This window comes from Prionailurus bengalensis, chromosome A1 (assembly GCF_016509475.1).
Source record: "Prionailurus bengalensis isolate Pbe53 chromosome A1, Fcat_Pben_1.1_paternal_pri, whole genome shotgun sequence".
Classification (NCBI taxonomy): Eukaryota; Metazoa; Chordata; class Mammalia; order Carnivora; family Felidae; genus Prionailurus; species Prionailurus bengalensis.
This window is the reverse complement of record NC_057343.1, coordinates 90,627,015-90,642,927: the sequence shown is the minus strand read 5'-3', so window position 1 is coordinate 90,642,927 and position 15,913 is coordinate 90,627,015. Positions and strand designations below refer to the sequence as shown.

General features: G+C 45.9%; 1 protein-coding gene across 4 annotated transcripts in view; it reads right to left on the bottom strand.

Annotated features, from left to right (window-relative positions):
• MAPK9 (mitogen-activated protein kinase 9) overlaps positions 1 to 15,913 on the bottom strand; it is a 60,059-nt gene that overhangs the window by 13,852 nt on the left and 30,294 nt on the right. For 3 of the 4 annotated variants that reach the window (XM_043585263.1, XM_043585275.1, XM_043585285.1), the window contains exons 4-5: positions 14,430 to 14,488; positions 8,957 to 9,095 (exon numbers count right to left, since the gene is read on the bottom strand). In XM_043585263.1, coding sequence (XP_043441198.1) covers positions 8,957 to 9,095; positions 14,430 to 14,488 — 198 coding nt within the window. The remainder of the gene's footprint in view (positions 1 to 8,956; positions 9,096 to 14,429; positions 14,489 to 15,913) is intronic. The other variant, XM_043585294.1, reaches the window with a different exon arrangement.

Genomic DNA, 15,913 nt, shown 5'->3' with positions numbered 1-15,913 from the left:
ATTTACAATAACAGCCACATTCTGAGCGCTCAACAACCTTATGCGGCTAGTGGCCGCCATGCTGCATAGCACGGAGCTAGAATTCTCTGACTCTGCAACCTTCAGATGGCTCTTTCTTCTTTCAGAAAAATAATTCCACAATCACTTCCTTCTCTCCGAAAAGAAAGCCCACCCCACCCTTGAGGCACCTTCATCTTCCCCTGCCAGCACCAGTTCTGTGACAGGAGATGCAGGACCCAGGTTGACGTAGCAGAGGCTCAGAAAATGCTTGCTGTGTGAACACACAGGTCACACTCGCCTATACCCCATACCCTGAACACATGAACACAATTTCTGCAGTGTCTTCCCCACAACCCCAGGCCTTTTTTCATGGTGACCCCACCTTCCACCCCCGATCCCAGAACCTTCCTCAGGCCACAGGAATCCAACTTCTGCCTGAGACAGCAGCCTGAAAACTCACCCTAGACACTGCCTTCCAAACTATCCCCATCTATTCTTTTCCCAAGTCACATCACACAGGAGGACCTGGGAGGGTTTTAGGTGTGAGGTTTCAGGCCCAGTACCTACCCGACTAACGCTTTCCAAGTGATGTGTCACAGATGAGCACACACAGGTGTGTGTGATGGCTACAATGCGTTAGCAGGATAAGCAAGAAACCACTTAAAAATAACATCAGCTGAAATTATGTTCCATTACTGTTAAGTGTTCTCCTTCCAAGCTTCCTGGATTTGGTTTAAATATCTAATGTGTGAAAATTGCAATGAAAATTCCGACCAATTCCCATGCAGATGCTCTGGCCCCTCATCGGCCCCAGAGCACCATGTGACCACCTTCTCCGTGTGTCTTGATGTGGGAAAGACTCGGGGGAGCACCACCACCCCACACCCACAATTCTGCAGGCGCTGAATCAGCCCCTCACGTAAACCAGTGACTCTTCCCTGTGAGGAGGCAATAATAACAGCTAAGGCAAAATAAACCAACCTGTTCCTAGTTTCTTTTTTTTTTTTAAACCAAAGACTGTGGCAAGAAGAGGCAACTGAGAATACAAATTGCTAACAAACAAAATAATGCTCAACTTTGTGAAAAAAAATTATTATAATTTTTTTAAATTTCCAAATGACAAGGAGCTATTTTTGGTCTCTCCCGTGGCAATGAGGAAAATCATGATAATATCCAGGGCTGGCAGGAGAAGCCAACACAGAACCTTCCTTACACTGTTGGTGGGGATGTCAATAGGTGCTTTCTTTTTAGGAGGCTGATTTTTGAAAAATTTGTAATGTCTATACTTTGCCACCCAGCAGCCCCTGAAATACACTCTGGCCTTGGATCTAAAGCAGAGCCACAGGGATAAGGGTTACTACAGCTGCACCACTGGCCAGTTCAATGAACTGCAGAGTGAGTTAGAAAACATGCCCACACTCAGCACCCAAAAACAGTCCAGTGAATAAATGGGCAGAAGATGTGAATAGACACTTCTCCAAAGGAGACATCCAGATGGCCAACAGGCGCATGAAAAGATGCTCAACATCACTCGTTAGGGAAATACAAATCAAAACCACAATGAGATATCACCTCACACCAGTCAGAATGGCTAAAATTAACAACTCAGGGTACAATAGATGTTGGTGAGGATGTGGAGAAAGGGGAACACTTTTGCACTGTTGGTGGGAATGCAAACTGGTGCAGCCACTCTGGAAAACAGGGTGGAGTTTCCTCAAAAATTAAAAAATAGAACTACCCTACAACCCAGCAATTGCACTACTAGGTATTTATCCATAGGATACAAAAATTCTGATTTTCAGGGGCACATGCACCCCAATGTTTATAGCAGTGCTATCTACAATAGCCAAATTATGGAAAGAGTCCAAATGTCCATTGACTGATGAATGGATAAAGAAGATATAGTGTATATACACAATGGAATACTACTTGGTGATGAAAAAGAATGAAATCTTGCCATTTGCAACTACGTAGCTGGAACTAGAGGGTATTATGCTAAGTGAAATCAGTCAGTCAGAGAAAGGCAGATACCATATGATTTTACTCATACGTGGAATTTACGAAACTCAACAGATGAATATAGGGGAAAGGAAGGAAAAATAAGATAAAAATAAAGAGGGAGACAGACCATAAGAAACTCTTAAATACAGAGAACAAACTGAGGGTTGCTGGAGGGGAGGTGGGTAAGGGGATGGGTTAAATGGGTGATGGACATTAAGGAGGGCACTTGTTGGGATGAGTACTGGGTGTCATATGTAAGAGATGAAATCACTGGGTCCTACTCCTGAAGCCAAGACTACATTGTATGTTAACTAACCTGAATTTAAATTTGGAAAAAAGAAAGAAAAGAAAACATGCCCCTTTCACCTGTCAGAAAATTCTGGTCTTCTACTGAATTGGTTGGAACATACTTTACTGCCATCTGCTGGAAAACTGTGATAATAAAATGCAAATCAGGCTGTCCGGTGTAGACAGTGGTCTTGGCAGGCTTTGGGGGAGGTGGCCAACCTCTGGATGCCTGCTAATGGGAGGCTCCCCACTTCCGTGCCGCTCTCTCATCAGCCTTCACACAAAACCAGGTGCAGCTTTCCCAAACCAACTGGACTTAGAGCTTCAAGGCAGCAGAGTCAAGACAGTTCTGTCCCTTTAAATCTTGAAAACCACCCCAAACAAGGAAAATAAGAAACACACATTAAAATAGGAAGGACACCTGAACTTGGGGCTTGACCCACAGGGTGTGGGGATAGTGAACAGAGTGCGGCATCCCTGGGACAGCCAACAAGAGTGCACAAAGCATGTGTAACCGAAGAAGGGCGAGAGCAGCAGAAGAGGAGGAGGCCGAGGGCATCACCCCACAAAGCACCACAAGGCCTGGTCACTTCTCAGATCAGAACCCACTGACTGAAGAGGTATCCTAGGAAGGAGGACTCTGCACATGGGGACAAACATCCACTGCTTTGATTTTCCCAATTCTTCCCCACAGGTACCTATAGCCACTCGCCTGGGTGACCGAACCTTGGCATGGGAGGCTAAGCAGTTATCTGGAGGACTACTGGACAAAAGCTCTGCATGGATCTTGCAACTTGAAGACCCACTTAGAAGGGGGTTGGGAGGCCGGGTAAAACATGGAGACTGGTCCAGACCTCTTCCAGCTATGTTATGATCCTCTTTTCCAATCCGTGTAGATGAATGCATTTGTGCAATCAATGGCTTCACGCCGTCCCTGGGGCCTTATTAATCATTCCAGCAACTCTACCACGTCGTGCACAGCAGCTGCAACCAGAACTATAAACTGGTTATGTCGCAGAGGTCTACACTCTCTAGGACCACCTAGTTTCTTCTGGGCTGGACTAGTGAGTCAAACTGAGATGTGACAGAACCGCTATCCCTGCATTCCTTAAGTTGCAATGGTGGCGCTAATCTCCTCTATCCCTCCCAACCCCCCGAGATCAATAATATTTTTGAGTTGAGGGGACAGTCTCATGTTTCCACTTGGCCTTCCCCATTGTGATACTTCTTACCTCACAGGCCAAGGAACCAATGCAGAGGTCACTCCAACTGCCAAGTGTATCCTTTCCAATCATACCCTTGCAGGGCTGGGGAGGTGACTGCCAGGTGGATCCATGGATCCAGTGGCCCACCGTGAGCCACCAGAGTCAGACCCCTCAGATCTGAAGGTTTGGGTCACATGTAGGCAAGCCATAGTGACCTGCCAAGGTGGTGGCTGAAGGTAGGGAGAATGGAGAAGGGAGAGAATGAGCATCTGTTGGGGCTCAGAGAGCAGCTGCAATGACAGGACCTATAGTTTGTCCCAGTGGCCTACCTCCTCCCAGTTCCCCTCAGGAAGAGAGGCCCATGGGGAGCATCGGGGAGCTTCTCTTGACCTGTGTGGCTCTTGACCAGTGACTGTGCGTGAAGCTCCTTCTTGTGAGACACCAGACTTCCCTGGCAGGTGGCTCATGGACTCCAGGGCGGGCAAAGCTTTCTGAGAGCTGTCCTGCAGCTCTGCCCTCAACCCCTCCAAAGGGTCAGACCTGTGCTGCCTCCTTCTGGCCTCTCCACCTGCTCCAGCTGCTCCAGCCCACTCCCCAGTTCTTCCTCACAGGCCTTCTCCCAAAATGCATCCTGCAGATCCAAGCCTATCCTGGCACGCCAATTCTGTCAGTGAAAAACCCCACACGCTCTATGGGGACAAAGAGCAGCAGAGGGGCAGGAAATGACTTGACTGAGTACAGTACATTCCAACCTCAGTGAGTGGCCCAAGCAAGACAAGGGGGACCACAAATCCAGGAGACACTCAGGAAGTGAACGACAGGTGCTCCAGAAGGCAGCGTGCAGCAGGGATGGGACACTGAGGGAGGTTTTGGAAAGATCTGTGTAAAGGTAATGGTAGACCTTCCAGATCCCCCCAGCTTCACCCCAGAAGAGAGGCCTGGGCTCCTTCTTCACTCGTACGGCCCATAATTGAGAAAAACTGAAATCAAGTTTCCAGACTAGGGCCTCAGGCATAATACCAACAGATGTGCTGGTATGTGGCCCAGGGAGGGCATGGGTGAGGGGCGCAAGCCTGAAGACAGGGCTCTGTGGTGGAGGCCTGCATCCCACCTGGTGAGAACCTGGCCCCACCCCAATTCTCACAGCTCTATGGCATGGCCTTCCAGACTGAAGGGACCATGAAGTGCCCACCACAATTAAAAATTTCCACATCAAGGCATATCATCATAACATTTTAGAATGCAAGAAATAAAGGAATATTTTTAGAAGATTCCAGAGATAAAACCCAACAGGGCACTTGCAAAGGATCAGGAAGAAGAATGGTGTTAGAAAGCTCAAAAGCCAAATCATACCACACTACAACGGGGTGCTGCATTTACAACCTGGAGGGCGACTGATGTGTAGCGGAGAATTCTATGTCCAACCATACTATGACTCATGTGGCAGGGCAGAGTAAAGAGTTTCAGGCATACGAGGCCTCAGAAAATTTACCTCCCATGCACCACTTCTGGGGAAGCTACTGGAGGATGTGTTCCACCAAAACAAGGGAGTAATCTGAGAAAGATCGGACAGGGGTCCGGAGACAGGGGGTCCAACACCAGGAAAAGGCAAAGAGAACCACCAGGAAAAAGCGAAGAGAACCACCAGGAAAATGCTGGGCCAGGTCCAGGACAATCCCTCTGCATCAGGTATGGGGGCAGCCCATCCATCTGGGAGCAGCACTGAGGCTCCAAGAGCGAGATCTCACAGGTGATGCAACAGCACATCATCTGGGTGAACTGAGAGAAAACCTAGATGCCCCGCAGAAGGCTTAGCAAGTAGAGCATAGAAAACCACCCCATCCTTGAAAAACAAAACAATGAAAACAGAAATGCAAACAAATAAAAAAACAAGTACTGTTAACTTCAGGGACAAAATGTTGAAAGGAAAAGAAATACAATCATCGTATAAATAGGAGGCTGTGCAGCGGAGAGCATGTAGGGGGTCACGATGATGTAAAACACACTATCGATACTGGCCCAAACTTGAGATTTCCAGGTTTACAATTCACAACAGTGTAAATACCTGGGAAAGCAGGGGACAGGAAAGGTGGCAGGGAGTGGGTCTGGGTGGGTAAAATGGAGCTAAATTGGTACCTTACGTCCCCAACTGAAAAAAGGCCAATGGATAGAGATCCACTATTATTTCAATATACAGACAGAAACACCAATGTGACAGCTAAAAGAACAGGGTTTGCTTCTGGGGAGTGAGAAATGAGAAGGAGAGAGTGGGGACCCTCTTTTAAAATAAATATTAGAACTATTTGATCCTTAATTAAAATAAGGAACAAATCAACCGACTTGCTCAGCAAGTTGCAGAACAATTACATAAAAGTTGATCCCTTTCTGAAAAATATAAATTCAAAAGGACATAAGTACATGCGGATATGTTGGTATCAGCATAAATAAGGAGAGAGTGTCACTGTAAAGTTAGTAAGGAAACACACCTAACTGCTATCACTGGCCACCTCCAGGCAGCAACGGAGAGCTGGGGGCCTTTTACCTCTTTTAAATTTTGAATCACAGAAGTGATTCTAAAAAGTGGTAGGACCGTGGGTGTTTTATTTTTCAAATAATTAAATTTTACGTGTAGTATGAAAGCACTTTAATAAGCCAAACTGAAAGGGTGTATCTTGTGTATGGATCTGTGTATAGGAGAAAGGACTGGAGAGGCTCACGGACAACCGTTAACCCAATAAAGGACTCTTGCAGTTCACGTCTTGGGTCCTGGAGGGGTCCCAACAGGGCCTCTCACTCTTTGCTTTCTCTCTCTTTCCCACAACGAACATGCATGACTTTTCATGAATAAAACAAAGCCTGGCAAGCACACAAATGTGTGAACAGATACAAGAATGGCAAGGCCTGTGGAGTGGTGGACAGGATGGAGAAGTGGTCCATGGAATCATTTGCTCAGGTGTCCTCAGGTTTCAAAACATTGTGCTGGGCAATGCAGACACCTCTTTGGACTTTGGACTCTTTTTGACTTTGTGGTCAGCAGGAGTGGGACCAACCTTCAGGGATGGAACATTCTGTAACATGGGCATGTGTGTGCCTCAGCCCTGAAAAGGTCCCCAGGAATGTGAAGGTATTGCTTCCCCATGAATCTCCTGCTCCAAGAAGGGAGAAACAAGTGAGGCAAAGCGTTTCCCTTTACAAAACTGATAAGGCTGAACATTACGAGGCCTAGTAATAATAAGGCTGGAAATTTATTCTAAAACGTGAATTTAACACAAAATGTGTTCAAGAGTGTCTTCGTTTATACAAAGGCCTATGAAAATTTTAGGAAGAGAAATAGAATGGTATGTTGGGAAGTCTATTTTTAATTAAAAAAATTAATATTACTTATAATGCTAAGTGAAAGAAGGCAGAGACAAACGCCATATTTCACTCATATGTGGAATTTAAGAAACAAAACAAACAAAAAAACAAGCAAAGGGATAAAAAAGAGAGAAAGAGAGAGAGAGAGAGACAGGCAAACCAAGAAACAGACTCTTAACTCTAGAGAACAAACTGATGGTTGCCAGAGGGGAAGTGAGTAAGGAATGGGTTAAATAGGTGATGGGGATTAAGGAGGGCACATGTTGTGAAGAGCACTGGGTGATGTATAGAACTGTTGAATCACTATACTGTACACCTGAGACTAATATTACACTATATGTCAACTAACTGGAATTTAAATAAAAACTTAAAAAAGAGAAATAATGCTATTTTTAAACCAAATTTGTATTATTCGAACTGAACACTTGGTGGCAGCAAAGGCCACATTTTAAGAAACAGCACCCGGTCAGGAGGACGTCTCAGTGTGTGATGCCCCAGACAGGCCCTGGGAGGACCAGGTACGCTGCCCACGCATACTGGCTTTGGGGTCACAGACCTGAGGCCCAGGACGAGGATGAGGGGCGAGGGCAGCTTAGTCCTCTCAGAATGGGTGGGCTGTGCCGCTGTGGCCAACATTTCCTGGCACCTAAATGATCTACTCTGCACCACTGAAAATCTCTCTATTCTTTTCTATGTGAATAGGCTTCATTGTTCCTGTCTCACTATCTTTCTCCCTGCACAGATTTTCGTTCAGAGAAATTACAACTTCTTGATGTTGGAAGAGAATATCTAACAACAGTCTGTCAACAAAATTAGTATGGTAATAACGCAGGGAATGCTAAGAATGTTTCCAACAAAATTATATTATCTCTGCCTATAGCCTCACACAACATTTTAGTTGTTAAAGAAAAAATCTATCATGATGGTCTGCTTACACAGTGCTACAAGTCAAAAAATAAACAAGAACTCCTAAAACCAGCTTACAGAATTACACTGTATCTCACTGGTTTTTAAATGTTACTTCCTGATAGTCCAGGCAGCTGTCGTTCAAATCCCAGGAGAGCCCAGTCAAGAGGCCCACCCAAGGCCATTCCCAGAGTTCCCAACAGTGGGGCTGGGATGCTGGAGTGGCAAAATTTTACAACATAAGAAATGGATATTTGGCCCATAATTTAGGTAAGATTTCTCAAGCAATGGTATAATTTACTACTTAGCCTCTAACCATTCCCAACCCCAAACCTAAATTCCTGGCTCTTTAAAAATGCCATTTCAGGGGCGCCTGGGTGGCGCAGTCGGTTAAGCGTCCGACTTCAGCCAGGTCACGATCTCGCGGTCTGTGAGTTCGAGCCCCGCGTCGGACTCTGGGCTGATGGCTCGGAGCCTGGAGCCTGTTTCCGATTCTGTGTCTCCCTCTCTCTCTGCCCCTCCCCCGTTCATGCTCTGTGTCTCACTGTCCCAAAAATAAATAAACGTTGAAAAAAAAAATAAAAAAAAAAAAATGCCATTTCAAATAATGGTGAATATATTAATAGATGAGTCTGGGTAAATAGTTTGGGATAATTTGGTAGTTCTCTGTCCTGCTCTTGTAATTTTTAAGTCACTTCAAAATTAAAGGTTAAAATTTTATTTTTTTCTTTTGCAGCATCAAATGGAGCAGCTCAAGCCTACATCCAGGGTGGCTCAAGCGGGCTGGGGAGAACCAGGCACTTCACAAAAACATCTTCTACTCTCAACAGGATTTGGAAACTCGACATGATCCCACGGTTTCTTTGGATTCTCAATGCTGACAACTTTAGAAAAAAATTGGGGTGCCTGGGTGGTCGGTTAAGTGTCCAACTTTGGCTCAGGTCATGATCTCATGATTAGTGGGTTTGACTCCCGCATCAGGCTCTGTGCTGACAGCTTAGAGCCTGGAGCTTGCCTCGGATTCTGTGTCTCCCTCTCTCTGCCCCTCCCCTACTTGCCCTCTCTCTGTCTCTCTCTAAAATAAACAAACATCAAAGAATTTTTTTTTTGAAAATATTAAATTCTTTTGTACCTTGAGAATCACGGTAACAAAATGATTGTGATTTTAAAAACAAAACTGACACGGCATCACTACTTACTCTATGAATTATACCAGCTGAATGCAGATGTTTAATACCACAGAGCATCTGGTAGAGAAGGTAGGACATTCTTTCATGGTCCAACTCCATATGAATAACCTGACATAAGTTAGCATCCATTAATTCCATGACCAAATACCTGAGGGAAAAAAAGATCAGCCATGTACACATAAAAATTACCCCAAATTCCTTCATGGTTACTAAACTGTATTTATAGGAAACTAATAACTTACTACCTAGTTATTGCACTGGCTAAAGCAAAAAAAGAAAAGAAAAGGAAAAGAAAAGAAAAGAAAGATAACTTTCCTCCGAACATTTATAAGGTATCCTGTCAAGAAGTAAACATATAATGGAACTTAGTAGAAGCTTAGGAAAAAACTGCCACTGTGATGTATTTCAAGTTAAAGACAAAACAATTTTATATCATAGTAAATAGAATCTCAAAATTCAAATTCTCCTAAATCTTTACTTTTTTTTTTTTTTTTTTTTTTTTGCTACTGGATCATACTTACCAGGATAGAAACCATGCTGTTACTTGCTTCACCTTAAGAAAATTTCTGACCTTGGGGCACTTCGGTTAAGGGTCTGAGTTCGGCTCAGGTCATGATCTCATGGTTCATGAGTTCGAGCCCCGTGTCAGGCTCTGTGCTGACAGCTTGGAGCCTGGAGTCTGCTTCAGATTCTGTGTCTCCCTCTCTCTCTGCCCCGACCCCACTCACACTCTTTCTCTCAAAAAATAAAGGTTAAAAAATTTTTTTTTTAAATTAAAAAAAAAAAAAAAGAAAATTTCTGACCTTCTTCTCCCACCAGCTGTGCTCCAGATTCTTATTCTCTCTGCAAGCAAAACTCCCCAAAGAGGTCTGTATACTTGGCATCTCCAATTCTTCTCCCATTTTCTTTTACTCCCATTTTGAGTAAGTGGGGCATAAGCCCCACCCCTCTGCTGACACTGTCCTCCTCAAGGCTTCTGATGACTTACTGCCGTGTCAAAATGTCCCTGGCTGATTGTGTCCTGCTCCTTTCCCCAACTTCTTACCATTGGGGCTGCCAACCCTTGGTCCTCAGCCTCCTCCTCTTCTGTATCACAAGTCTTGGTCATCTACTCTGATCTCTGATCTCAATGCTTTAAATACCATTCACAGACCGTCAACTCTCAAGTTCCTACCCTCCACCCAGGCCCCTCTCCCAAACGCCCAGTTCCCAGGCCGACTTGGGCATCCAAGAGATGTCTCGAGGCCCATGTCCAACACTGATCCCGGCTTCTACCTCGCCCTCCAGTCTGCTCAGCCTGCAGCCCACCTCATTTCAGCTGGGAGCACCTTCAACCTAGAAGGGGCTTGGGCCAGCGCCAGGCTCCACTCTCGACTCCCCTACCCTCACACTGCAGTCCTCCACAGAGGAGTCCTCCACATTACAATCCTCACACTACCGTCCTCACACCACAATCCTCCACGGTGGAGTCCTCCACACTGCAGTCCTCCACACCGCATTCCTCACACTGCAGTCCTCACACCGCAGTCCTCCACACTGCAGTCCTCCACACTGCAGTCCTCCACACTACAGTCCTCCACACCGCAGTCCTCATACTACAGTCCTCCACACTGCAGTCCTCACGCCGCAGTCCTCACACTACAGTCCTCTACAATGTAGTCCTCCACACTGCAGTCCTCACACTACAGTCCTCCACACTGCAGTCCTCCACGCCGCAGTACTCACACTACAGTACTCCACACTGCAGTCCTCATGCTGCAGTCCTCCACAGTGCAGTCCTCCACACTGCAGTCCTCACACTACAGTCCTCCACACTGCAGTCCTCCACGCCGCAGTACTCACACTACAGTACTCCACACTGCAGTCCTCATGCTGCAGTCCTCCACAGTGCAGTCCTCCACACTGCAGTCCTCACACTACAGTCCTCCACACCGCAGTCCTCACACTACAGTCCTCCACACTGTAGTCCTCTACGCTGCAGTCCTCCACACTGCAGTCCTCCATGCCGCAGTCCTCACACTATAGTCCTCCACACTGCAGTCCTCCACACCGCAGTCCTCACACTACAGTCCTCCATGCCGCAGTCCTCACACCACAGTCCTCCACGCTGCAGTCCTCCACGCCGCAGTCCTCACACTACAGTCCTCTATGCTGCAGTCCTCCACACTGCAGCCCTCACACTGCAGTCCTCCATGCCGCAGTCCTCACACCGCAGTCCTCCATGCCTCAGTCCTCACACTACAGTCCTCCATGCCGCAGTCCTCACACCACAGTCCTCCACGCTGCAGTCCTCCACACTGTAGTCCTCCACGCTGCAGTCCTCCACACTGCAGTCCTCCATGCCGCAGTCCTCACACTATAGTCCTCCACACTGCAGTCCTCCACACCGCAGTCCTCACACTACAGTCCTCCATGCCGCAGTCCTCACACCACAGTCCTCCACGCTGCAGTCCTCCACGCCGCAGTCCTCACACTACAGTCCTCTATGCTGCAGTCCTCCACACTGCAGCCCTCACACTGCAGTCCTCCATGCCGCAGTCCTCACACCGCAGTCCTCCATGCCTCAGTCCTCACACTACAGTCCTCCATGCCGCAGTCCTCACACCACAGTCCTCCACGCTGCAGTCCTCCACGCCGCAGTCCTCACACCGCAGTCCTCCACACCACAGTCCTCCATGCCGCAGTCCTCACACTACAGTCCTCACACTATAGTTCTCCACACTGCAGTCCTCCACACTGCAGCCCTCACACTGCAGTCCTCCACGCCTCAGTCCTCATACTACAGTCCTCCACACTGCAGTCCTCACGCCGCAGTCCTCACACTACAGTCCTCCACACTACAGTCCTCCACACCACAGTCCTCACACTACAGTCTTCACACTACAGTCCTCCACACCGCAGTCCTCCATGCTACAGTCCTCCACACTGTAGTCCTCCATGCTGCAGTCCTCCACACCGCAGTCCTCCACACCGCAGTCCTCACACTACAGTCCTCACACTATAGTCCTCCACACTGCAGCCCTCACACTGCAGTCCTCCACACTGCAGTCCTCACACTACAGTTCTCTATGCTGCAGTCCTCCACACTGCAGCCCTCACACTGCAGTCCTCCACGCCGCAGTCCTCACACCGCAGTCCTCCACGCCTCAGTCCTCACACCGCAGTCCTCACACCACAGTCCTCCACACTGCAGTCCTCATACCGCAGTCCTCCACGCCGCAGTCCTCACACTACAGTTCTCCACGCCGCAGTCCTCACACTACAGTCCTCACACCACAATCCTCACGCTACAATCCTCCATGGTGGAGTCCTCCACACTGCAGTCCTCCACACCGCCTTCCTCATGCTGCAGTTGTCATGCTGTGGTCCTCCATGGTGGAGTCCTCCACACTGCAGTCCTCACATTGCAGTCGTCACATTGCAGTCCTCACATTGTAGTACTCACACCGCAGTCCTCCACGCCTCAGTCCTCACACCGCAGTCCTCACACCACAGTCCTCACACCACAGTCCTCCACGCCACAGTCCTCACACTACAGTCCTCCACGCCGCAGTCCTCACACTACAGTCCTCACACCACAATACTCACGCTACAATCCTCCATGGTGGAGTCCTCCACACTGCAGTCCTCACATTGCAGTCGTCACATTGCAGTCCTCACATTGTAGTACTCACACCACAGTCCTCCATGCCACAGTCCTGCACACTGCAGTCCTTGCACCACAGTCCCCACACTGCAGTCCTCCACACCGCAACCCAGAAACCAAAGTTATTCTTTGAAAATATAAATGTAAGTCAGAGAAGCTCACGCCTCTGCTCAAGTCTCACTGCCTTGTCTTAGAGTAGAAGGAAGTCCTTACAATAGCCCAGAGGCCTGGCAGTGTCTGGCCCCATCACTTCTCTGAGCGTCCCCCACTTCTCTCCTCTGCTGCCCAACTCCAGCCACACTGGCCACTTGCAACTCAGAGCCCACCAGGAATGGCCCCACTTCCACACTGCCCCACTTCTGCCGTTCCTTCTATCTTGATACCATCTTCCCTCAAATACCTGTAGGACTAACCCCTCACCTCCTTCAAGGCTTTCTTCAAATGTCACCAATCCAGTGATGTCTTTCTCCTACCACCCTGCTTACGATTACAGCCTGACTCCTAACTGACAGCACTACTGACCCCTACACCATGCCCCACTTCTTCCAGAGCACTTGCCACATTCTTATGATGGCATCATTGCCCTGCTTGTGCTGATTGCTTATCTTCTCTGGCCTTCTCAAAAGCTCTCAGAAGGACTATGATCACCCGCAATTTTTTTTTTTTTTTTAAGTAGGCTCCAAGCCCAGCACAGAACCTAATATGGGGCTTGAACTCACAACTCTGATCAAGACCTGAGGGGAGATCAATCAAGAGTCAGATGCTTAAGGGGCATCTGGGTGGCTCAGTCGGTAAGTGTCTGACTTTGGCTCAGGTCATGACCTCGTGGTTTGTGGGTTCAAGCTCTGGGTCGGGCTCTGTGCTGACAGCTCAGAACCTGGAGGCTGCTTTGGATTCTGTGTCTCCCTCTCTCTCTGCCCCTCCCCTGCTTGCGCTGTCTCTATCTCTCAAGAATAAATAAACATTAAAAAAAGAATTAAAAAAGAAAAGAGTCAGATGCTTAAGAAACTGAGCCACCCAGATGCCCCTCACCTGCAATTTTAAATAATAAAAGGGATTTTTGCCTGCGTTGGGTCACTAAAGTATGCCAGGTCCAAGAGAGTGCTTAGCACACAAATGGCAATCAAATATTTTTTCAATGAATACACCAGTAAATTTAGGATGAATTGGGCATTTCAATATGATAAATTAACATTTTATTCTAAGATAATTCTATTTCAGATTGTGGAAACATACAATATTTAACAACATAATCATTTCAAATAATAACTATAAACACTCAAACCCTACAATCCTGGGTTTTGGGGGAGTGGAGAAAAACATTTTGTATTTCAGCAAAGTGAATTGGCAGCATTAATGGTCACTGTCTCCTCTGAAGAATTATTTTCGGTCATCCTTTACCTGTTATGGAGATGATAATATCTAGGCACAAATACTGAATATTATTATCGATCTTTCTTAACATTTCTCCAGAGAAAAAAGTGTCTATCATTAAAACTATACTGCTACTTGGGGCGCCTGGTTGGCTCAGTCGATTAAACGTCCAACTCTGGATTTCGGCTCAGGTCACGATCTCAGTTTGAGGGATTGAGACCAGTGTTTGGCTCCATGCTGGCAGCGCAGAGCCTGCTTGGGATTCTCTCTCTCCCTCTCTCTGACCCTCCGCTGCTCACATGTGCTCTCTCTCTCTTTCTCTCTCTCTTAAATAAACAAACAAACAAACAAACAAATAAATGTATAGTTACTACCTACATTTCCTAAGTAAAACAAGCAGTTACTTTTCTAAGTTTTCAGTCTTTGATACACAGTGCATCACTGAGTAAAAATGATACTTACACATCTTGAAATTCTTCTAGAGTCTTCTGTGGTGTAAACACATTTAACAAACTAATTATCTGAAAAGAAAATTTATTTTACCTCAGCATGTCGTAACTTTAACTATAAAAATTAAGTTTAATGTTAAAATTTACTAAAACTGAAAAACAAATCACAGCAGAACTCAGTATTTATTATTGTTATTAGCTTTACCAAAATATCCTATTACGTGGCATTTGAGAAAAGTAAAATGATTAGGGTTCTCACCTTGGAAATAAGATGTACTTTTAATCTAATCACATTTTATATGTTTCTAGTAACTTATTATGACAGAATTTTAACATATAATGTCTTTCAGGTTCTGAACATAAAAGAATAGAAATTGTGGGTAGAAAAAGACTAGACAAAGCAATATGTTAACTGCGAAAACTTAAATACTATCTACAAATTTCTAAAGCTTTGAAATATGAAGGTGAAACTTGTATCTTTAGTATGATGAAGATGAACCCCTCACAGTGTTATGTATTTACTTAAAGAGGGTTCTAGAAAGGCCTCTACCACAGGCCTTGGTCCTGGCACCCCAACAGTTAAGTGATGAGTCCCACTGCTTGAGCATCAAACACACATCCTCAGTCATTTCAAATGATCAAGGGAAAGAGGAATGATTCAGTATATAGAACCGGGGTGGCTGGTTAACCGAGGGAAAAATAAAATCGGATCCATACTTCAATCTTCACATCAACCCCAAATGGAACAAAGATTTAAACGTAAATGATGAAATCATAAAACATTAAAACATGGATAAACATTTATGTAATTCTAATGTAGAAAAGCATTTTTCTAAGCATGACAGGAAACCTACAAAATTTTATTACATTAAACCCAAACTGAAATTAAAAAAAAAAAAAAGCATGGCAAAAACAACTTAATTGGGGTCAAATGGAAAAGAAGTGAGAGTTGGTAGCTTTAGCATCCAAAGATCCTCCCTAAATGCATAAGAAAGACACCAACAGCCCAAGAGAAAAATGGACAAAGGCCACAGAAAACAAATTCTTTAAAAATAAATGGCTAATAGAAATATGCAAAAGAACTCAACTTCACAAGTAAGAATAAGATATCATTTGTCATCTCTTAGATTGGTAAAGTACAACAAAAATCTCAGATAGTCTTTTATAAATATACATATGTATAGGCTTACTGCTTCGGAGACAGAAGGTTCAAAGCAGGCTCTGTGCTGACAGCAGTAAGCCTGATGCGGGGCTCAAACTCAGGAACCATGAGATCATGACCTGAGCTGAAGTTGGACACACAACCGACTGAGCCATCCAGGCACCCCATTCTCAGATACTCTTAATGGAAGTGTAAAATTGATGGTCTTTCTTGAGGTCAATGTGTCAGCATATATTAAAACCAGGTGTGCAGAGTATGCTTTGGCCAAGAAGTTGACCTGGACATGTGTGCGAAGTACATGTTAAGGATGTTTGTGGCAGTATTGATTATAATAG